We start from the raw sequence: 24088 nt of genomic DNA on the forward strand, positions 1-24088 counted from the left end.
TACAGAAAGGCTTCAGTTATGTAAATACAAACAAGAGAAATATAGCCCAAGAGGACTACTGGGGGATGCCAAAACAACTTTTTTAACAACTCTCTGATCTGAAGAAAACTATGGCCCAACTATTTAGCCCGGAGTATGTAGAGAGAGTGATGGAGGCTGATTTAGTCATTAATTCTGTTAAAGGTCTTGTGTGGTGATGGTTTATTTTCTGACACATCTTAAATAATATGATGTTTAGCCTACAATAATAGATGAACAAAATACGGTTACCTTTGATAACTTGCTTTATGTCCAGCATTATCACGACCCAGACACAAGGAATGCTATTGATTATGAAGTAACAACTCTTGGTATCCCAACCAGTATGTGCCCATTTTTTCTCCACAGATCAATCTGGATCATCTGAACTGAAGGTAACAACTAGACCACACACACACAGCCACCCACACCTCTTAAAGAAGGTAAATCATCAGCACGTGACTACTCACTGACACGAACGATGCAATATTTCCATCGGTTGAGGACATATAGGGAGAGCAGTGAGAGGTTGTAGGCTTCAAGACCTAAGGTCCAAACAGAGGGGGCACGTAAGTGTGGACATCAGTGGGCCTGAGTGAATTGGAGTAACAGAAAGATGCCCAAAGTTTTGTTGCTATCCTGCACACTATGATTGATAGAAGAGTGGAAGGCTCCATCTCTATAATGTAGGCACTCCTCTATGAAATACAAAAAACACTGAACCTCAGCATGGAATGGATGGGAGCCAACTTGATTTTTTAATTCATTCTCAGGACATGAGTGTGGCTGGCAGGGCCCATCCCTAGTTGACCTGAGATGGAGGTGAGCTGCCTTCTTGAACTTCTGCATAGTGATTTGATAGAATTGAGTGGCTTGTTAGGTCACTTCACAGGGCAGTTAAGACTCAACTCCATTAGTGTTGGACTGGAATCACATATAGGCCAGACTGGGTAAGGACGGCAGGTTTCCTTCCCATTAGTGAACCAGTTGGGTTTTAATAACAATCGAACAGCTTCATGGTCACTTTTACTGATATCAGCTTTTTTATTTGCAGATTTAAAAAACTGAATTCAAATTCTCAAACTTGCATGATGGGATTTGAATTTACATTCTCTGGATTATTAGTCCAGTAACATAACCACTACACTACCGTACTCCTGCAAAATAAATTTGTATTGTTTTCTTTTTGCTATTTCATTTTTACTTTTCAACAAGCTAACTCATAGTTTATAGCATATGGCACATGATGTGATAGCAGGTTTATTCTTCTGCTAACTGAAGGCTAGGAGAACATAAAGTTGCCCATGTCCTTTCCAATAAGGAAATAACAGTAATAATGTTAATTTGTTCAACCCTGCGCTATGCTATATTATGTGTATCATACTTTGGTTTGTAGAGATCAAAGATTCACTTACAGGAGTGGCTCTTGGTGCTGAGCACAGAAAAAATCTGGTGGACTTTTGGATCCTAAAAATACAATGGAGGTTAAAAACTTATTCATCCATAGGGTCATTAGAATAAGGAATACATTGCCACATGTGCGATGAAACTGAGTCAATCACAATAGTTTAGAGGGAATCAGATAAACGTAAAAAAGAAAAATATTAAAATGTACAGGGAAAGAGTAGGAAAATGTGAGTACAGTAGAGAACACCAGCACAAACACATTGTGTTAAATAGCTTTCTGTTGTGCTGAAATTTCTATAGTTCTCTAAAAAGGAATAAGTGCTAAGTATTATGTCTAATAATTGTCTAATCTTTGGTATTTGGAGGTCAAGTGACTCCTAATTATCTTGTCACCAAGCTGCCTTGGCCTGCCTTTGAAATAACACTCTCCTATTTACTGTGGATAATGATAGTGTTCGACTTTGGACAAGTGATCAGTGGAGAAAGTCAAGTAATGAATTACTGCTCCAGCAAAGTTAGATTGCTGGATTGGCCAGGGAACAGTGACCTCTGTCTTGAGACCATGGGGACCATGGAATAATAATTAAGCGTATATTTCCAGATTTGTTATCTTCATTTATTTTACTTCATTTACAGATGCAGTTCTATGCTCCGCTTTCTGCGGGTTTGGGCCTGGTGATCTGCTCAGAGCAAATGAGCGACCAAAATCATATAGTAAACTGGTTAACACAACCATTAAAATAGTGGATTTACAAATATCACAACAACACATTAAATGTTTGTTTGCTATTATCCGCAATAGTAATTTCTAGCCGATATTGTTCTTTTTATTTATCAAAAAGGTTTATTTTCTGGTTCTGCAATTAAAAATCATTACACATTGCAACCATTCGAAAAAAAACTAAATGCACTAAAATATGGTTTGCATGAACAGACATAACGGGACCTGAACTCTGTGCTGTCAGGTGGACTTGACCGACTGCCTTCACCTGGGATTTGCAATCGATTATAGTTTTTTTATTATTAATGTCATTCCTCCCACTTCTTGATGATGTTGATCACTATAGTGCAGTCTCTATCTCCCCTGTTACTGCATGGTAATAACTGAAACTCTACTTGAAGGCTGCCTGTACTGAAAGTAAAAGAACACCTGTTACACATCTGTAAACAATTTTACAACACCAAGTTATAGTCCAACGATTTTATTTGAAATTTACAAGCTTTCGGAGGCTTCCTCCTTCCTCAGGTAAATGTCAGGAACTCCTCGAAGCCTATGCATTTATAAATCACAGAACAATACATGGTGATTACAGATAGTCTTTGCAACTGCCCATTGCCAAGGCAATCACCGTGTTCAGACAGAGAGGTGTTACCTACAGAGCCCCCGAATATACAGTGAGCAAAAAAAACCAAACAAACAAACAGATAAAAAACAGAGAGAGGCAGAAACATCCGGAAGGCAGAGAAAGCCAGCAAATGACCCGTTATATTAAAAACAGATAGCTTTTGTTCGCTGGTGGGCTTACGTGTAGTGTGACATGAACTCAAGATCCCGGTTGAGGCCGTCCTCATGGGTGCGGAACTTGGCTATCAATTTCTGCTCAACGATTTTGCGTTGTTGTGTGTCTCGAAGGCCGCCTTGGAGTACGCTTACCCGAAGGTCGGTGGCTGAATGTCCCTGACTGCTGAAGTGTTCCCCGACTGGGAGGGAACCCTCCTGTCTGGCGATTGTTGCGCGGTGTCCGTTCATCCATTGTCGCAGCGTCTGCATGGTCTCGCCAATGTACCATGCTCTGGGGCATCCTTTCCTGCAACGTATGAGGTAGACAACGTTGGCCGAGTCACAGGAGTATGAACCATGCACTTGGTGGGTGGTGTCCTCTCGTGTGATGGTGGTATCTGTGTCGATGATCTGGCATGTCTTGCAAAGGTTACCATGGCAGGGTTGTGTGGTGTCGTGGACGCTGTTCTCCTGAAAGCTGGTAATTTGCTGTTACACATCAACATAACCAACCACACCTGTTACACATCAACATAACCAGGGCATAATATTTACAAATAAATGAGGGCTCTTTAATTTGGTCACCTCTCTGGTATCATAATGGTTAAGAGCTGATTTTCTACTTTGGAGTAGCTTGCAATAACCAAAATAAGTTCTAATTTTTAAAATATAATAGTTGTATTCCTCCAGAATATTTGTTCACTCACAAACAAGGCTGTGGCCATTCACAACCTCACTGTGATGATTCAATTGACATCCTGCCATTGACAAAAATGTAACTCTTGACCAGCATTCCCTCCCCCCTTACAGAAGTCACCCAACTTGCTATACTCCATACCACCAGCCCTGCTTTCATCGTCAAGTGTCACCTTGGCCTCTTACTTTTACAGGACCATCTCCTCCTCTTTTGAACATCTCACAGCCCTCACAACTCTCTTCTAAAATTCTCATTATCTACCGCTTTGACTTCCTTACGGAAATGTCCTCCCTCATCCTCTGTACTGAGCAAATCCTCATCCTTAGTGATTTTAATCTACACCTCAACTCCCCTAGCCCCCTCTTCTCTGACTTCAGCCTACTGATTTCCCTCGGTCTCGCCCTCCATACAAACTCTCCCCCATATTCTTCGGCACCTTTCCCAGGCCTCCTCATCTCTTGTGGCCTCTCTACACCCAAGGTCTCTGACCACTTCTTCATCTCCACTACCATCCACAACCCCCTATCCTCCTCCAACCCGTCCTCACCATTCACACATGGAAACTCTGGCCCAGCTTCCTCATCATCTCACCCACAGGTTCACAACTCCTTCATGTTTTGCCCTCCACCTGTCACAACACCTCTGCCACCATTAGCCTGATTAATTGCTTCCTCGCCTCTGCCTTAAATGCCCTTGTCCTCAGCAAACCAATCACAGTCTCCCACCCCAGGTCTCCTCAAGTTAACTTTGAATGCATCTGGTGCACAGCTGGCCTAATCAACAATCGTCAGATCTGGTTTGATCGTCAAGTGTCACCGTGCTTTCCTCTCCTCAAAACCGCCTATTATTCAAGGATCATCTTGGAGGTTAAGGACATCCCCAGGCTCCTTTTTTCATATAACTAACCACTTCCTCAAACAGAAAATTTCAGAAGTTCATGAACTTCTTTGTCTCCAAAATCAAGACCATCCATATAACGGCTTTTATCATTCCTTCCCTTGCATCTTGCCCACCGACCGCCCTTTATCTCCTCCAGTGTCCCACCCGCTCTGGCCAAGGGCCTTTATCAATTTGCAGTTTGTCGCTGCTCTCAACCCTGCTGATAAAAAGCTCATCTTGTCCATTAGACCCATCTCCTGCTTCCTCAATCACCTCCCCAGTCAACTACTAACCACTGAACTCCCCTTCCTGGCCCCCATGCTAGCTGACATCATCAATGGTTTCCTTTCTTCAGATTCCAGCCCTCTCCCCTTCAAATCAGTAGTCATCATTTCACCTAAAAAAACACTCAACCCAGTTGTTCTACTGTCACATCTCCTATAACTTTCCTCTCTGAGGTCCCATCATTGCCTCCCAGCTCTGTGCCCATCTCTCCTGAAATTCCCTCCAGTCCAACTTCTGGCCTTCTCACAGCACTGAAACAGCCCTAGCTAAAATCACCAAAGACATCCTCTGTGACTGTGGTGCTTTATCTTACTATATCCTATATCTTTCTACTGTGTTTGATACTTTTGACCTTGCCATCCTCCTCCAACTTTTCTCCTTCGTCATCTAGCTCCTTAAAACTGCCTTTGCATGGTCCATTCCTACGTATCCAAATAGCTAATAAATCTCCAGCAATGGCTTTACTTCACTCCACCTACCATCAGCTCCAGGATACTCCAGAGATGTATCCTTGCTCCCCTCTTCTTATCATTTTGGTGATCTCATCTACAGGCACAGGATCAGCACTCATATGTATCCTGATGATATCCAACTCTACCTCGTCATAACTTCTCTCCACCGCCTCTTTACTGTCAGACCACGTGTCACAACTTCCTCCAGCTCAAAACTGGGAAGAAACATGATACTATTTTCGGCCCCAGCCATAAACTTTGCTCCCTTGCCATTGGTTCCATTCCCTATCCCAGACATTCTCTCAGGCTGAGCCAGACCGTCTGTACTATCAGCATCCTGTTAGATCCTGATATATCCTGTACTATCAGCATCCTGATAAACCCTACATCCCAACCATCACTCAAGACTACTTATTTTCAACTCTGCAACACTCTCTACTTCCACCCCATTATCATTGAAACCCTTATCCATGCCTTCGTCACTTCCAGATTTGACTACTCCTATCCACCCTCCATCAACTTTATCACATTTATCCTGTGCCACTGTAAATCCTTCTCACTTATCACCCTGTCCTTCCTGATCTACACTGACTCTCGATCTCTCAATGCAACACATTTAAGATCCTTGTCTACAAGTCTCTCTATGGCTGTGCATTTTTGCAATCTTTTCCAGCTCTATATTTCTTTCCAAATGCTGATTCTCTGACTGTGGCCTTCTGTGCATGGCCACTCCCCTACATACCACCGTTTGTAGCATTCAGTGGCTTGATCCTACTTTTTGGAACTCCCTCATTAAACCATTACACCTCTCTCTATCTTTAAAAATTGTAAACAATTTTACAACACCAAGTTATAGTCCAGCAATTTTATTTTAAATTCACAAGCTTTCGGAGGCTACCTCCTTCCTCATCGTTCACCTGAGGAAGGAGGTAGCCTCCGAAAGCTTGTGAATTTAAAATAAAATTGCTGGACTATAACTTGGTGTTGTAAAATTGTTTACAATTGTCAACCCCAGTCCATCACCGGCATCTCCACATCATATCTTTAAAAACCTCTTCATGATCCATTTCCTGATCTCTCCTTTCCATCTCAGCGTATGTTTTCCTTACAGCTCTTTCTGAAGTGCATTGGGACATTTCTCACATTATAGATGGTAAATAAATGCAAGTTGTGGTATACACCATTCTGTCATTTCTCAATTGTCAGCTTTTCATCTTTGTGTATGCAGCACAAAAATATGCAGAGAATGAGCCAGCAAGGCTCAGCTGCATAACAAAGGAACGTGGATCAGTAGTTTACTCAAAGACGGCTCCACCCAATTAATTTATTAATAAATGTTAGAAGCAGTTTTTTTGTTTTGCAACAGATAAAAGGCAACTCGAATTGAGGTGCATAATCATATGCAAATATTCGACATAACCTTCAACTAAAACTGTAGTGTGTACTGTTATTCCAACACAAAGTACTTAAATATTGTTTACAGACTCATCAAGACTCGCTCATTTTCGTTTAAAAGTATAACTTATTATTGATGTATATATATATATATTCCTCTGAAAAATAAACAGCTTCACATCTTTTTTTGGAATCTGACTCAAATGCGACTTATATTATCCTGATGTCGACCCCCGTCTCACGGATTTTAATTATATATATATATATATAAAAAATGTGGAAAAAAGATGTAATATGCGCATCGCATGAGGCACAGCTGTCAAAATCAAGGAACTGTCAACAGTGGGATTAAGATCAAAAGAACGAGATTACCAACAAACTCATTTGAAGATATGGATTTTTGTATTTACTTTTGTTACGAGATACATTAAGAGTGTTTCCATCTGCCGAGTGAGCAGAGAGAGAGAGAGAGCCGGTGCAGCTGCAGGACTCGCGCCCCCCCCCCCCGCCGGGCAGCGCGGGAACTCTGGAGACGGTGTGAATGGTCGGGGTCCCGGCGTGCTCTGCGCGGTGAAGATGCTGGGCGCCATGTTGTTGTTGTTGTAGAGTCAGTCCGGGGTTTTTTTTTTGTGTCTCTCTGTCGGGGGGGGGAAAAAACACACAAAAAAAAAACAGCCGCTCAATCCGTCGCCATCCACACGCAGTGCCTGTCTGTGAGTATCGCCCCGGCCGCCGCCACCGCCGACTCCTCGCAACCTCGGTACTACCGATCGGGCAGTATGAGCGCAGTTAAAAAATAATAATAATAATACAGAACAAAACAAAGAGAGAGAGAGAGGGAGGGAGCCTTGGTAGCCGGGCAGGCCCAAGTCTGTGTGTGTATGATCGGGAGGGGAGGGGAGGAGAGGGCCGGGGGCTCATGTTGGGGAGTCCGGGCCGAGCCTCGGCTTTCTGTGACCGCCCCATTGGTGGTGCCGGTGCTGGTGCCGAGCCTCGGCCCCCCCGGCCCGCCTTTGTTTGGCGAGCACACGGCCAGGCCCGGCCCGGCCCGGTTCGCTTCGCTTGCTGATGCGATGTTTTATTCCGCCGCAGGTTCCCGTGGAATGAATATTCCATGCGTCCTCCTCGGCATGAATGAAGTGGCCTGGCAGCAGGACTCGGCGCGGATGATGCACCCAAGCGGCGGTGGAGGCGGCGCAGCTCCTCCGGATGGCGGCGGCAACAACGGCGGCGGCGGCGGCGCTATGGTGCTGAGCGCCGGAGCGATGGGGCCCGGCGTAACCCCGGCAGTCGCGTCCAACAACCCCGGAGTACAGCCGCCTCTCAGCGGCCGCTCTCAAGACGACGCCACCGTGGGTTATTTCTTCCAGAGGCAGCCGGGAGAGCAGCTGGGCGGCTACTCGAGCAAACACCGGTGGCCTACGGGTGACGGCGTCCATATTGAGCACCAGGTGGGTTCTTCCAGGTTATTATTGTTGGTGCAAAATAATATGAATTTCTGCTGGATGGGGATGAAATGCACCAGCTGCAAAGTCCCCGCTTCCTCAATTTTTAAATGTAATCATCTGCAATATTCTTGTTCCGTTTGCATGTTCCCAACTTTACGTTTTGAATATGATCTTGCAAAAACCAACTTTTGAGTTGGTTTACAATTTCTATGTAGGTAGGCTGAATTGTAAGTTATTGTCTGAATCTCTCGACAAAGATTGAGAAAAGCGTAGCTTTTCACTATTAATATGTATGCAGGCTAGATGCAAGTTTTCAGTATCTCATCCTATTAGACGTCTCGCTAATCTTTAAATTAATATTGTTTCTTCCCATTATTGTATTACAAAACTTGAAACTACTGTGTCTCCACAGTATAACTACTTCCTGCTTTTGATTCTAAGCAAAATGGTGTATTTAAATCAGTATCTTATTTACGAAATGCATTTCTCCAGATGAGGACTCCATTTTCTGCCTGCCAGACTGTACTGTACTTTTAGTATTGAGTTTTACATGTACTTCGAGACTACAGCGCAGAAATAGGCCATTCGGCCCAACTAGTCTGTGCCGGCGTTTATGCAACATGCAGTAGTGTAATAGTATATCTATATTTGTTGATTTACAACGTCTTCCCATATAAACTTTAAAAACAAATCTTTAACCTCTGTAGTTCTTTTTCAGTATGGCCTTTTACACCCTATTGCTAAACTATCACTTTTGTAAATATTTAGAAATTATACGACTGGAATATTTTTAGAGCTGATATATTTGTACATCAAATTTAAAAGCTAAGGTCGACTGAGATTATGATCATTTGCCAGTATGTACACAAACAACTTTAAAAAAAATTGTGATACAAATACAGGTCTGTAACATTGCAATGTACCAATATTTTTTGTTAATGAAACTTCAAGTTTTCAATTGATTTGTAGGTGGAGTTGATTTTTATATTAAATTTAAAAAATGTTATTTTCTTTTGTCCATATTTTACTGTATTAAAACTGAGGCCTTTGGGAAGGAGGTGAAAGAAATTCAGATATTTTGAGGTTGTTTTAGTATTTGTAAATAAAAACGCTTCCTGTATGTTTTGCTTTGCACGTGCAGATTAATGTATAGTAGAGGTGTCTAACTGACAGCTGGTGGACTATGTGTTGCCAGTGAAGTTCTCGTAACTCTTCCTCCTACAATCTTCTAAAATAAGAGCAGCAAATTCGCTGCTTGTAATTTGGGGAGGGCATTGTTTTGTTTTGGATTCTCAAACTTACCAAAGTCACAAATGACATCCTATGTGACTGAAAATGGTAAGCTATCCCTCCTCTTCCTTCTTGACCGTTGACACGATTAACCACACCATCCTCCTCCAATGCCTCTCCTCCGTCACCCATCTGGGTGGGACTGCCCTCACCAGGTTCCATTCTTACCTATCCAGTGGTAACCAAAGAATCACTGCATCGGCTTCTCTTCCCACTCCCGCACTGTTACCTCTGGAGTCCCCCAAGGATCTATCCTTGGCCCCCTCCTATTTCTCATCTACATGCCTTTTGGTGACATGATCCGAAAACACGACGTCAGGTTCCACATGTACACTGACGACACCCAGCTCTACCTCACCACCACCTCTTTCGACCTTTCCACTGTCTCTGATTTGTCACGTTGCTTGTCCGACATCCAGTACTGGATTATCAGAAATTTCCTCCAACTAAATATTGGGAAGACAGAAGTCATTGTCTTCGGCCCCCACCAAAAAATCCGTTCCCTGGCCGCTGTCTGGGGCTGAATCAGATTGTTCGCAACCGTGGTGCCCTATTTGACCCTGAGATGAGCCATATCCGCTCCACCACCAAGACCGCCTACTTCCACCTCTGTAACATCACCCGTCTCCGTCCCTGCCTCAGCTCATCTGCTGCTGAAATCCTCATCCGTGTCTTTGTTGCATCTAGACTTGACTATTCCATTGTTCTCCTGGCCGGCCTCCCATCTGCCACCCTCCATAAAATAGAGCTCATCCAAAACTCTGCTGCCCATATCAACTCGCATCAAGTCCAGTTCACCCATCACCCCTGTGCTTGCTGACCTACGTTGGCTCCCGGACTGGCAACGCCTCTATTTTAAAATTCTCACCCTTGTTTTCAAATCCCTCCGTGCTTCCCCCCCCCCCCCCCCCCCCCAAAATCTCTGTGACCTCCTCCAGCCCTACAACTCTTCGAGATTCTGTGCTCCTCCAATTCTGGCCTCTTGCGCATCCCCGATTTTAATCGCTCCACCATTGGCGGCCGTGCCTTCAGCTGCCTGGCCCGAAGCTCTGGAATTCCCTCCCTAAACCTCTCTGCCTCTGTACCTCCTTTTAAGACACTCCTTAAAACCTACCTTTTTGACCAAGCTTTTGGTCACCTGTCTTAATATCTCCCTCCTTATGTGGCTCGGTGTCAAATTTTGTTTGATAACGCTCCTGTGAAGCGCTTTGGAATGTTTTACAACGTTAAATGTGCTATGTAAATGCAAGTTGTTGTTGGCATCCGTGAGCCTGCTCCTGATATTTATAATAAATATTTTATGACATTTGTAGACTTAGTTTTTTGTTGTTCAATGAGTATGTCACTTGGATAAGAGAATTGAATCTAGCAGTGTAAACAGGGGAGCTCCCAGAATCCGAACTAAAACGTCAGTGTAAAAGTGGCATAAACCTATGTACCCAAGTGGTTCAAGAAGACAAAGTTTGGCCACCCCAGATGTCCAGTAATCTGGCAGCTAATTTTCCAATGTAAGCAGACAACTTTCATTTTTGTCTTTTGTCTAACATTTTAAACAGAAGAGATTTGAATTATAGGGGTTTTGTAATTTTAACTACTGTTGATATTTATTTAATGAAAGGAAAGATTATCTTGGAACATAGCTTTAACTTGGTCAATGTAAAGCAACTTTATGTTTCTGTATTTGGACTGATGTGAACCATGTTCTGATTGGACTGACATGTTTGGCTAGATTTTCTGTTCATTGATTATGAATAGGCAGAACCTAATTGATATCTGCAGCCCCTCTTTTCCTGCTTTGAAACCTTCATATTTATCATCTCTCAAGTATGGACTCTTGAAATGTTCAGCATGAATTTAGTCTTAAGCCATTACAAATTGATACAGTTATCAATGTAAAATTAATAAAATTGTTCATCTTTCTTGTAAGGTATGTGTAATTTAGGTTCTATTCGCACAAGAGGAGGTTTTCATAGTATACCAGATTTCTCTGTAATTGTTTGTAAATCTATTGGCCTCTTGATAAAGTACTATTTTCTTGGGCACCAAGGGAAAATAGTGTTGTGTTGAGGAAACCACTGTATATTTACTGTTTCTTCATTTGTAGTGAAGAACTTAAAACCAGATTATAAATCCATATTTATACTTCGGTGGAGCGGACTGTCATTTAATTTTTTTGTTCTTATTTAGTAGCAGTTTGGAAACTGGTTTGAGCAAAATCTGCTTTCCATTCTTAACCTCTCAAATATTGCTTCAGTATATATGGGTTTGGGTATTGCCAATTCCACTGTACATTAATTCCTGCTGTTAGTACAGTGATAAGTTTAAAGTTGAGGCTTGAGATGATGTGACAAAGCTGAGTGGTATAATGAAACATGAAATACAAAAAAGACGTTGGTTCTCAAACTGCTGAATAGAGTTGCTTCTATATTGTGCTTAGAATCATGCTAGTGCCGCCAACTCCCAGCATGAATCTTGTGCATCCAGCTGCAGCTTGATAGTAAATGCCGGGATTTGCTATGGCTGGCAGCTAGCAGACCCATTTTTGCGAGGTCTTCTTGGCTAGTGGCCTTAGTGGATCCAGGTTTACTTTCAAGCTTTAACTGCACTGCTATTGAAAAGCATAGATTGCGTATGAATGAGGGGCAGAGTTCTCTGATTAGCCTTGTTGACTGCTCCTCAACTGCATGAACTTTATAGCTGATTTTAAAGGTGCTTGTTTAAGTTGGATTCTGGGAAGCTGGTTTCCATAAGGTGGCTCTGATGTATTTGCTGTTAAATCTGGATTCATTTACCCAGCAGCGGAATCACAGACCCAGTTTTCCACAAGTCAGTGGTTCTGTCACGAGGATAAGGAAGTCGGATTTAGAAAGAAATAACTTGCATTTATATACTACCTTTCATGTTCTCGGAACATTCCAAAGTTCTTTACGGCCTTTGAAACATTTTGAAGTGCAGTCACTGTTGTAGGCAAATGCAGCAGCCAATTTGTACACAGCAAAGTCTGACAAACAGGAATGAGATAAGTGCAAAGTCCTCCTCACTAACATCTGGGGACTTGTGCCAAAATTGGGAGAGCTGTCCCACAGACTAGTCAAGCAACAGCCTGACATAGCCATACTCACAGAATCATACCTTTCGGCCAACGTCCCAGACTCTTCTATTACCATCCCTGGGTATGTCCTGTCCCACCGGCAGGACAGACCGACCAGAGATGGCGGTACAGTGATATACAGTCAGGAGGGAGTGGCCCTGGGAGTCCTCAACATTGACTCTGGACCCCATGAAACCTCATGGCATCAGGTCAAACATGGGCAAGGAAACCTCCTGCTGATTACCACCTACTGACCTCCCTCAGCTGATGAATCAGTCCTCCTCCATGTTGAACACCACTTGGAGGAAGCACTGAGGGTAGCAAGAACACATAATGTACTCTGGGTGGGGGACTTCAATGTCCATCACCAAGAGTGGCTTGGTAGCACCACTACTGACCGAGCTGGCTGAGTCCTGAAGGACATAGCTGCCAGACTGGGCCTGCGGCACGTGGTGAGCGAACCAACACGAGGGAAAAAGCAACTTGACCTTGTCCTCACCAACCTACCTGTCGCAAATGCATCTTACCATGACAGTATTGGTAGGAGTGACCACCGCACAGTCCTCGTGGAGATGAAGTCCCGTCTTCGCACTGAGGACACCATCCAACGTGTTTTGTGGCACTACTACCGTACTAAATGGGATAGATTCAGAACAGATCTGGCAGCTCAAAACTGGGCATCCGTGAGGCGCTGTGGGGCATCAGCAGCAGCAGAATTGTAAGCGATCACAATCTGTAACCTCATGGCCCGGCATATTCCTCACTCTACCATTACCAACAAGCCAGGGAATCAACCCTGGTTCAATGAGGAATGTGGAAGAGCATGCCAGGAGCAGCAGCAGGCGTACCTAAAAATGAGTTGCCAACCTGGTGAAGCTACAACTCAGGACTACATGCATGCTAAACAGCGGAAGCAACATGCTATAGACAGAGCTAAGCGATTCCACAACCAACGGATCAGATCAAAGCTCTGCAGTCCTGCCACATCCAGTCGTGAATGGTGGTGGACAATTAAACAACTAACGGGAGGAGGAGGCTCTGCAAACATCCCCATCCTCAATGATGGTGGAGCCCAGCATGTGAGTGCAAAAGACAAGGCTGAAGCGTTTGCAACCATCTTCAGCCATCATGTCCAAAATACCTTTATAAAAGACAGACAAATATACTTACTGTGCAATAAATATGTATGTCCTTTGCTGTTGCCTTATACCAACTGAGAGTTAACCAGATCAATTTTTAAATATAAATGACTTGATTTGTCTGCAGCCTTGCATAACAGTTTGCAGTATCGGCAAATTGTACATGCAGTCTAAAGCACTTATTAAGGTTGGCAAGAGTGGGTATGCACTGGCATTCTCACTTGGTCAAACATTTGTGTCATGTATCTTCGCTTAAGATGACTTATGATCTTGTTTCCAATCCCTGTTCTTCATAAACTAGTGTTAGGAAAAATAACATTTAAGCCAATATACTCAAATTGTGTGATAATTTATCAATTCAAATTGCTTTTACCCCCACCAGGACTTCATCCCCTAGTGTGATGGGGCTCAAAATGATCTCCAGATACAACCAGAGTTTGGAAGGGCAATATCTATGACTTTATTGATGTTTCGTAATCGCTGAACTACATTGGCTCCTGGTCCACCAACGCCTCAATTTTAAAATTCTCATCCTTGTGTTTAAATCGTGCATGGCCTGTAACATCCATCAGCCGTACAACCCTCCGAGAACTCTGTATTCCTCCAATTCTGGCCTCTTGTGCATCCCCCACTTCCTTCGCCCACCATTAGCGGCAGTACCTTCAACTGTGTAGGTTCTGGAATTCCCTCCATACACCACTCCACCTCTCCTCCTTTAGCTTTTAGCCATCTGTCCTAATATGTCCTCCTTTGCCTCGGTGTTTTTGTTTGATTACACACCTGTGAAGCACTATGGGATGTAAAGGCAATATATAAATACAATTGTTATTTATATTCTATCAAAATTTCCATCTGTCCACCATTATGTTTCACTGAAGTCTGAGTAGGGAATAAAAGCTACAATTTTTTTTCTTTCTATTTCCTGTCTTAAAATCCTGGTGTTACAGTAAAACTGGTGCAATCTAAAACTGGTGACCTCAATATTTCTAAAGCACTTGAATTTCGTTCCTGAATTGCTCTTGTATTATGCGAGATCCAGAAGTCATTTGGTCTTAGTGGGTCCCAGCAGTCCAGCTTGCAACAAGCTGAGAGAGAAGTGCACATTGGGAAACAGCCGCACCAGTGCAGATCTTAGGTAACGTAAAAGCAGTTTCAGTAAAATCTGAGTGCTTTAAAGCAATCATTTGGTATCTCAGATAACAGCTTTTGCTTCACTTCAAGGTTGGATGTGAACGTTGCAGGGTATTCTTTTGCGTTTTCCCCAGAAGTGATTGCGAATATTTCCGTGGTATTCTGTATTTTTGATATTTGAATGATTAATAAACTTAAGCAATTACAAACACAGTTATCATGAAATATTATAGTGAAACCTCAATTCTTGCCGCCCCTCCCCTTCCTTCCTCTCGCTGCCCCCCCCCGCCCCCCTTCTGTTAAGGGCATTAAGTTTTAGTGTATTGAGGCAGACAAACTATTTTAACTCTACCGTGACCTGTCTCCCATGGCCTCTGAAAGACACCATTGAAACGGAGGCGAGTTGCAACCAGCAGCCACTTGGATCTTTATACCAGTGATTGACACGTGAATTAAAGGTGAGTTTTTGCAGCCTGGCAATCAGTTCTGTCAGACAAAACTTTGGCTGGGAGTTCTTTGTATTTCGACTGAGATTTCTTCACACTCAGAATTCTTGTGTTCACACATATTTACCTAAATTTTGGACCCCCTCAAACTGACACCATGAGGTTGTGGGGATGGTGGGCAATGGATTTATTCAACAGTACATAAGAACATAAGAAATAGGAGCAGGAGTAGGCCAATCGGCCCCTCGAGCCTGCTCCGCCATTCAATAAGATCATGGCTGATCTGGTCCTAACCTCAAATCTAAAATCATGTCCAATTTCCTGCCCGCTCCCCGTAACCCCTAATTCCCTTTACTTCTAGGAAACTGTCTATTTCTGTTTTAAATTTATTTAATGATGTAGCTTCCACAGCTTCCTGGGGCAGCAAATTCCACAGACCTACCACCCTCTGAGTGAAGAAGTTTCTCCTCATCTCAGTTTTGAAAGAGCAGCCCCTTATTCTAAGATTATGCCCCCTCGTTCTAGTTTCACCCATCCTTGGGAACATCCTTACCGCATCCACCCGAACAAGCCCCTTCACAATCTTATATGTTTCAATAAGATCGCCTCTCATTCTTCTGAACTCCAATGAGTAGAGTCCCAATCTACTCAACCTCTCCTCATATGTCCGCCCCCTCATCCCCGGGATTAACCGAGTGAACCTTCTTTGTACTGCCTCGAGAGCAAGTATGTCTTTTCTTAAGTATGGACACCAAAACTGTATGCAGTATTCCAGGTGCGGTCTCACCAATACCTTATATAACTGCAGCAATACCTCCCTGTTTTTATATTCTATCCCCCTAGCAATAAAAGCCAACATTCCATTGGCCTTCTTGATCACCTGCTGCACCTGCATACTAACCTTTTGATTTTCTTGCACCAGGACCCCCAGATCCCTTTGTACTGCAGTACTTTCCAGTTTCTCGCCATTGAGATAATAACTTGCTCTCCGATTTTTCCTGCCAAAGTGCATAACCTCACATTTTCCAACATTGTATTGCATCTGCCAAATCTCAGCCCACTCACCCAGCCTGTCTATATCCCCTTGTAGGTTTTTTATGTCCTCCTCACTCTCTACTTTCCCTCCCATCTTTGTATCATCTGCAAACTTTGCTATGTTACACTCGGTCCCCTCCTCCAAATCGTTAATATAGATTGTAAAGAGTTGGGGACCCAGCACCGACCCCTGCGGAACACCACTGGCTACTGGTTGCCAGTCCGAGAATGTACCATTTATCCCAACTCTCTGCTTCCTGTTAGATAACCAATCCTCCACCCATGCCAGAATATCACCCCCAATCCAGTGATTCTTTATCTTTAGCAATAATCTTTTATGCAGCACCTTGTCGAATGCCTTCTGGAAGTCTAAATACACTACATCCACTGGTTCCCCTTTATCCACTCTGTACGTTATATCCTCAAAGAACTCAAGCAAGTTCTTTGAGGAGGAGGCACATCACCATCCGCGGCAGGCATGGCGTGCAGTTCTGGGAGTTGCAGCTCCACAACGGACTGCAACGGTTTAAGAAGGCGGCTCGCCACCACCTTCTCGGGCAATTAGGGATAGATGTTAGCTTTGCCTGCGACGCCCACGTCCCATGAATGAATTTTTAAAAAAAGACAGGTGTGCTGCAAGGACCTGCAGAAGAGCCGAGAGGGGACCAATGGAAGGGCCGAGGTCGCAGGAGGCACTACTCACGTGAGAGGGTCTATGGACAGAGGCTGAACTCCCTGGACCTCTCTGAGAAGCAGTGTCTGCGAAAGCTCAGATTGAGTCACCAGGTGGTCACAGACATGTGCATCTTGGACTGGTGGGCACGCATTGCCCGTCGCAGTTAGTCACCACTGCCCTCAATTTCTTCGCCTCCGGATCCTTCCAGGACTCCACCAGTGACATAATCAGGATCTCTCAGTTGTCTGCGCATAAGTCAGGTCATGGATGGCTTGTTTGCCAGGGCATCCGACTGCGTCAACTTCCCCATTGACGACATCAGCCAGACTGAGAGGGCAGTGAGTTTCCACTCTCTGGCTGGCTTTCCACAAGTACAGGGCGCAATTGATTGCATACACGTAGTAATCCGAGCACCTGCACATGAGCCAAGACTGTTCATCAACGGAAAGGGATATCACTCCATCAATGCGCAGCTGGTTTGCGATCATCAGAAGAAGTTTCTGCAGGTGTGTGCCAAATTCTGTGGCAGCTGCCATGATTCCTTTATTCCTTTATTCTGCGCGAATCCAACATCCCGGCCCTCTTCCACACACAAAATAGACACTTCTGGGAAACCCCGTCAGCGAGGCACAGCAGCGGTACAACATCACCAGGTCTGTCATTTAACAAGGCAGAGGAATGCTGAAGATGCGCTTCAGATGCCTGGATCGATCTGGGGGAGCCCTTCAGTATGCGTCGGCAATGGTGTGTAGAATAATATTAGTGTGTTGTGTCCTGCACAACATCGATGAGGTCCCATGCGCTTATGAAGCAGCTGCACCTGCCATCAACGTTGAAGACTTATCTATATTGAAATTCATTTGCCAATTATACGCCCATTCTGCAAGGTTATTAATGTCTTCCTGTATTTTGTCGCAGTCCTCTATTTACTATACCCCCCAATTTGGTGGTGTTTTGAAATTGTACTTCCAATTCCTGAGTCCAAATCATTGATGTAAATTTTGAACAACAGTGGTCGCGGCTCTGATCCTTGTAGAGCACCACTTCCCACCTTTTGCCAGTCTGAGTAGTTATCCTTAACACCGCCTCTGTTTTCTCTTCTGTAGCCAACTTGCTATCCATTCTGCTACTTGTCCCCAACTCCACAACTCTGAGAAATTGTTTCTAAGAAATTATTTTTAATATATAGCCTCAGAAATTATTTTAAGACTGTGCAATTTCTTGGGAGAACAATAGGCTGACTAATGTTTTAACAACAATGGTGAAGAGCATTATGTCCCTATGAAAGGCAGTAATGGAAAATCTTTTTATTGTACCTTTTTAATGATTTATTAGAAAAGCAGTAGTTTATACTTTTCACCAGTGTAAGGAAATTTGCATTTGTTTGGAGTGCTTCAGTTGATTATTTTTGTAAGTTATAAGCATTCAAACTGGCACTGAGAAATCTTTATAGGGACTGAATATTACTGATTGCAGCATGTTTTATTTAATACGCTAGTTATATTGTGCAATTTGCATCGGTCAGAAGTGGTTTCTGCTTCATGGTAATTTTTTACATTTTTAAAATGTATTAATTTACCCCCTTTTCTCTCCAAAGTCCTTGAATATGTTGTTGCCTCCCAAGTCCATACCCATCTTTCCTGCAACTACATGTTTGAACCTCTCCAATCAGTTATCCACCCCTGCCACAGCACCAAATAACGGCCCTAATCAAAGTCACAATGACATCCTGTGTGACTGGTGCACTATCCCTCCTCGTCCTTCACAACCTGCAGCCTTTGATGTGGTTGACCACGTCAACCTCCTCCAATGCCTCTCCTCCATTGTCCAGCTAAGTGGGACTGCCCTCGCCTGATTCCATCCATATATATCCAGTCATAGCCAGAAAACATGATGTCAGGTTCTACATATACTCTGACGACACTCGGCTCTACCTTACCACCACCTCTCTTGACCCCTCCACCGCCTCTGTGTGTTACATCGAAACTACAGCACAGCAACAGGCTATTCGGCCAGCTGGCCTATGCAGTGGTTTATGCTCCACGTGAGCCTCCTCCCTCCCTACTTCATCTAACCCTATCAGGATACCCTTCTGTTCCTTTCTCTCTCGTGTGATTGTATTGTAAGCAGTGTAGATAGAAGCATAACATTACAGAGAAATATTAATCGATTAAGTGAATGGGCAAAACTGTGGCAAATGGATTTCAGTGTAGGCAAGTGTGAGGTCGTTCACTTTGGACCTAAAAAGGATGGATCAGCGTACTTTCTAAATGGTGAAAAGCTCGAAACAGTGGAGATCTAAAGAGACTTAGGGGTCCATGTCCTTAGATCATTAAAATGTCATGGACAGGTACAGAAAATAATCAAAAAGGTTAGTGGAATGCTGGCCTTTATATTTAGACGACTAGAATACAAGGGGGTAGAAGTTATGCTATCGCTATACAAAGCCCTGTTTAGACCACACATGGAGTACTGTGTTCAGTTCTGGGCACTGCACCTTCGGAAGGATATATTGGCCTTGGAGGGAGTGCAGTGTAGATTTACTAGAATGATACTTGGACTCCAAGGGTTAAATTACGAGGAGAGATTACACAATCTAGGGTTGTGTTCCCTGGAATTTAGAAGATTAAGGGGTGATTTGATCAAAGTTTTCAAGATATTAAGGGGAACTGATAGGGTAGACAGAGAGAAACTATTTCTACTGGTTGGGGAGCCCAGGACTAGGGGACATAGCCTAAAATTAGAGCTAGGACTTTCAGAAATGAAATCAGGAAACACTTCTACACGCAAAGGGAGGTAGAAGTTTGGAACGCTCTTCCTCAAACGACAGTTGATAGCTCAATTGTTAATTTTAAATTTGAGTGATATACCTTTGGTTAACAGAAATCTCAAAGGATATGGGGCTAAGATGGGTATATGGAGTTAGGTTACAGATCATCCATGATCTCATTGAATGGCAGAACAGGCTCGAGGGGCTATATGGCCTACTCCTGTTCCTGTGTTCCTATCTAGCTTCCTCTTAAATGCATCAGTGCTATTTGCCTCAACTACTTGTGGTCACGCGTTCCCCATTCTTACCACTCTTTGGGTAAAAAAAGTTTCTCCAGAGTTCCCTATTGGATTTATTAGCGACTGTTTTATATTTATGGCTTCTAATTTGGGAGTCCCCCATAAGTGGAAACATTTCCTCTAGGTCTACTCTATCAGATCACCCCTCAGCCTTTTTTCTAGAGAAAAGAGTCCCAGCCTGTTCAGCCTTTCCTGTTGAGGATATCCTCTCAGTTCTGGTATCATCCCTGTGAATCTTTTTTGCACCCACTCCAATGCCTCTGTACCCTTTTTATAATATGGAGACCAGCACTGTGCACAATACTCCAAGTGTGATCTAACCAAGGTTCTGTACAAGTTTAACTTCTTTGCTTTTCAATTCTCTCCCTCTAGAAATGAACCCTAGTGCTTAATTTGCCTTTTTTTATGGCCTCATTAATCTGCGTCACCATTTTTAGTGATTTGTGTATCTGAACCCCTAGACCCCTTTGCTCCTTTAGACTCTTATTTTCCAAGCAGTATGTGGCCTCTTTATTCTTCCTACCAAAATGCCCCACCTCACACTTGTCTATATTGAAATTCATTTGCCAATTACATGCCCATTCTGCAAGTTTATTAATGTCCTCTTACATTTTGACGGATTCTTCCTTTGTATTAACTACACCCCCCCCCCCCCTCCCAATTTGGTGTCAGCCGCAAATTTTGAAATTGTACTTCTGATTCCCAAATCCAAATCATTAAAGTAAATTGTGAACAACAGTGGTCCCAGCACCAATCACTGTGGAACACCACTCACCACCCGTTGCCAGTCTGAGTAGCTACCCATAACCCCTATTCTCTGTTTTCTGTTTTGTAGCCAACTTATATCCATTCTGCTACCTGTTCCCTGACTCTATATGTTCTGACCTTAGCCATGAGTCTACAATGTGTTACTTTATCAAAGGACTTTTGAAAATCCAAATATATTATATCGACTACATTACCCTTGTCTACTCTTTGTTATTCTTCAAAGAATTCAGTAAGGTTGGTCAAGCATAACTTTCCCTTCTGAAATCCGTGCTGGCTATTTTTCATTATATTTTTGTTCTTTACTCAAAGATGTAATAGAAAGATATTTAAAGATTCCATTATCTTTTCTATCGCCGATGTTAAGCTAACTGGTCTATAGTTCCCTTGACTTATTCTATCTTTTTTTAAATATAGGAATAACATTAGTGGTCCGCCAGGTTGCTCGTCCGACATCCAGTACTGGATGAGCAGAAATTTCCTTCAATTAAACATTGGGAAGACAGAAGCCATTGTCTTTGTCCCCTGCACAAACTCTGTTCCCTATCCACTGATTCCATCCCCCTCCCTGGCCACTGTCAGGATGTTCACAACCTCGGCATCCTATTTGACCCAGAGCTGAGCTTCTGTCCCCATATCCCCTACATCACCAAGGCTGCCTACTTCCACTTCTGTGATATCGCCCCGTCTCTGCCCCTGCCTCAGCCCATCTGCTACTGAAACCTTCATCAATGCTTTTATTGCCTTCAGACTCGACTATTCCAATGCTTTCCAGGCCGGCTTACCATCATGTACCTTCCATAAACTAGAGCTTATCTAAAACTCCACTGCCCGTATCCTAACTCGCATCAAATTCCGTTCACCCATCACCCCTGTGCTCACTGACCATCAACGCCTCAAATTTAAAATTCTCATCCCCGTGTTCAAATCCCTGAATTGCCTCACTCCTACCTATCTCTATCGCCACCTCCAGCCTTACAACCTTCCGAGAACTCTGCGTTCCTCCAGTCCTGGCGTTTTGTGCATCTCTGACTTCTTTCGCCCCACTATTGACAGCCATGCCTCCAGCTGCCAAGGCCCTAAGCTTTGGGATCACTTCCCTATACCACTCTGCCTCTCCACCTCTCTCTCCTCCTGTAAGACGCTCCAAAAACCTAACTCTTTGACCTGTCCTAATGTCTCCTTCTTTGGCTCGGCGTCACTTTTTGTCTCATTATGTTCCTGTGAAGTGCCTTGGGATGTTTTACTGCATTAAAGGCGCTATATAAATTCAAGTTGTTGTAGTGCATTATTGCATCCCAAAGTTCTTCCCATGCAACAAATTACTTTGAAGTGCATGCAAAAAATCAACAATTTTGTGCACTGTAATGAGAACTACTGAATTAAGTTACCTGCTATTTGAGACCAAGTCCAGAACAGTGAGATATAGGTGAAGGCTCTATTGTCTTTTGTTCATTACCGTGAGAATTCTGTAATATTGAGTTGTGAAATACATCATGCTGCTGTCTAGCAACGGGGCCTGCTTTGACGGAAGCTCATATGCTCAAGGCTGTTGGTCACAAGCGTGGATAGTACACGTGCTCATCTGGGCACTCTATTGACCAACATTCTTCACCTGTCTGAAATCACTCCTGCAAGGGACATAACAATTCCCCTCAAAGGTCAGGTCTCTCTTTTGCCATCTGGCATACCACCTCCTTGGGTGGAAGGAGATAGACTTTTTCTTACCCAGGAATTGATTTTGGTCCTTTCCCTACATGTGCAGTGTTCAATGACCAATAGCTAAGATTTTATTCTCACCAAGTAGTTGAAAGCCCAAATACAAACGGGCCTAATCATTGACTAGGAACTATTTGCATTGGAAATTGTGTGCCGAATTAAGCAAGTTCTTTACTTAGTTCGACAATTTTAGTTTTCATGTTTGTGTTTATAAGTCTACAGATGGACATCTGTATTCCCCTCCCCTCTTTTAAATATAGTTTTGGACTGTATTATGTCAACACCAACTATCAGCTGGCATTATTGTCCCTCTTATCATTCTCTTTCCCTTTATCCCCACACTTCCCTTTGAGCAAGGCAAACGCACTACTGCTACTGAGGAAAGAAAGAAGGAACTTGCATTTATATAGTGCCTTTTATGACCTCAGGATGTCCCAAAATGCTTTACAGCCAATGAAGCTGGTTAGAATTGGCATGACAAGCTCCAGTAGCAATTTACATCTTTAAAAGACTTGTTTTTAATTATATCCAGTTTTACATTGGTATGAAGTGGAAATAATATTTTGGTTGCCATTTCGCCCCATGAAAATAGCCAACATATCAGTTTGATTATGCTGTACATATCTCGTCTGGTTGAAGAATAGTATTATAGCTAAACAAACATTGAAATTAGTATTTAGAATATTTTCAAGTTAACATTGGCTAACTTAAAAGTAACTGATGGAAATAATTGAGAGGAATGAGGAATCCAGTACGGTGTATGAATGTCTAGCTCTTACAATTTGAGTGTTTCCTTTGCTTAACATCCAGGTTAATGTGAATAAAACTAGGACCGTTTTCTTAACCAGGTATAAAGAATTCACTAACCTAATATAAAATTTGTGGTGTTGGTGTAGTAAATTGCAGTGTTGCAGTATTTTCTTGTCAGCAAAAAGGGTTTAATTGTGGTTCACTGAGGACCTCCTGGCAAACTCTGGAACCACATCATTATAGAATAACACCCCATTATACATTCTGAAGTCCTGAATAACCTTGCCCACATTTTTCCCCCCTCCTCAACCTCTGTGACCTTTGTTGCAATCTCTCAACCAAAAGCTCAATTTTTTGTTTTTAAATTTGATAGATGCCACATCTTTTTGAGAATTTGAAAATTTTGACAATGCATATAAATTGAAACATATAAGATTCTGAGGGGGCTTGACAGGGTAGATGCTGAGAGGCTGTTTCCCTGGCTGGCGAATCTAGAACTAGGGGGCATAGTCTCAGGATAAGGGGTTGGTCATTTAAGACTGAGATGAGGAATTTCTTCACTCAGAGGGTTGTGAATCTTTGGAATTCTCAACCCTAGAGGGCTGTAGATGCTGTCATTGAGGATATTCAAGACTGAGATAGATAGATTTTTGAACTCTCGGGGAATCAAGGGATATGGGGATCGGGCGGGAAAGTGGAATTGAGATCAAAGATCAGCCATGATCTTATTGAATGGCGGAGCAGGCTCGAGGGGCTGTATGGCCTACTCCTACTCCTATTTCTTATGTTATTAAATTTGAATTTAATATCAAATATTAAATCTGCATCCAACCATTTGGTCAGCTTGGCTCAGTTGACAGTACTGCTGCCTCTAAGTGTGGGTTCAAGGCCCACT

The 24088-nt window shown here is 43.1% G+C and overlaps 1 protein-coding gene across 11 annotated transcripts in view; it reads left to right on the forward strand.

Annotated features, from left to right (window-relative positions):
- The first annotated feature begins 7178 nt into the window (after window positions 1-7178).
- The window catches only part of LOC137321736 (pumilio homolog 2), a 114975-nt gene continuing 98065 nt past the window's right edge, over window positions 7179-24088 (forward strand). For 6 of the 11 annotated variants that reach the window (XM_067984324.1, XM_067984327.1, XM_067984326.1 and 3 more), the window contains exons 1-2: window positions 7184-7347; window positions 7727-8085. In XM_067984324.1, coding sequence (XP_067840425.1) covers window positions 7738-8085 — 348 coding nt within the window. In that variant the 5' untranslated portion in view covers window positions 7184-7347; window positions 7727-7737. Of the gene's footprint in view, window positions 7395-7726; window positions 8086-24088 lie in introns of all 11 variants that reach the window. The other 5 variants (XM_067984328.1, XM_067984331.1, XM_067984336.1 and 2 more) reach the window with 3 other exon arrangements.

The sequence above is a fragment of the Heptranchias perlo genome, chromosome 5 (genome assembly GCF_035084215.1).
Source record: "Heptranchias perlo isolate sHepPer1 chromosome 5, sHepPer1.hap1, whole genome shotgun sequence".
Lineage (NCBI taxonomy): Eukaryota > Metazoa > Chordata > Chondrichthyes > Hexanchiformes > Hexanchidae > Heptranchias > Heptranchias perlo.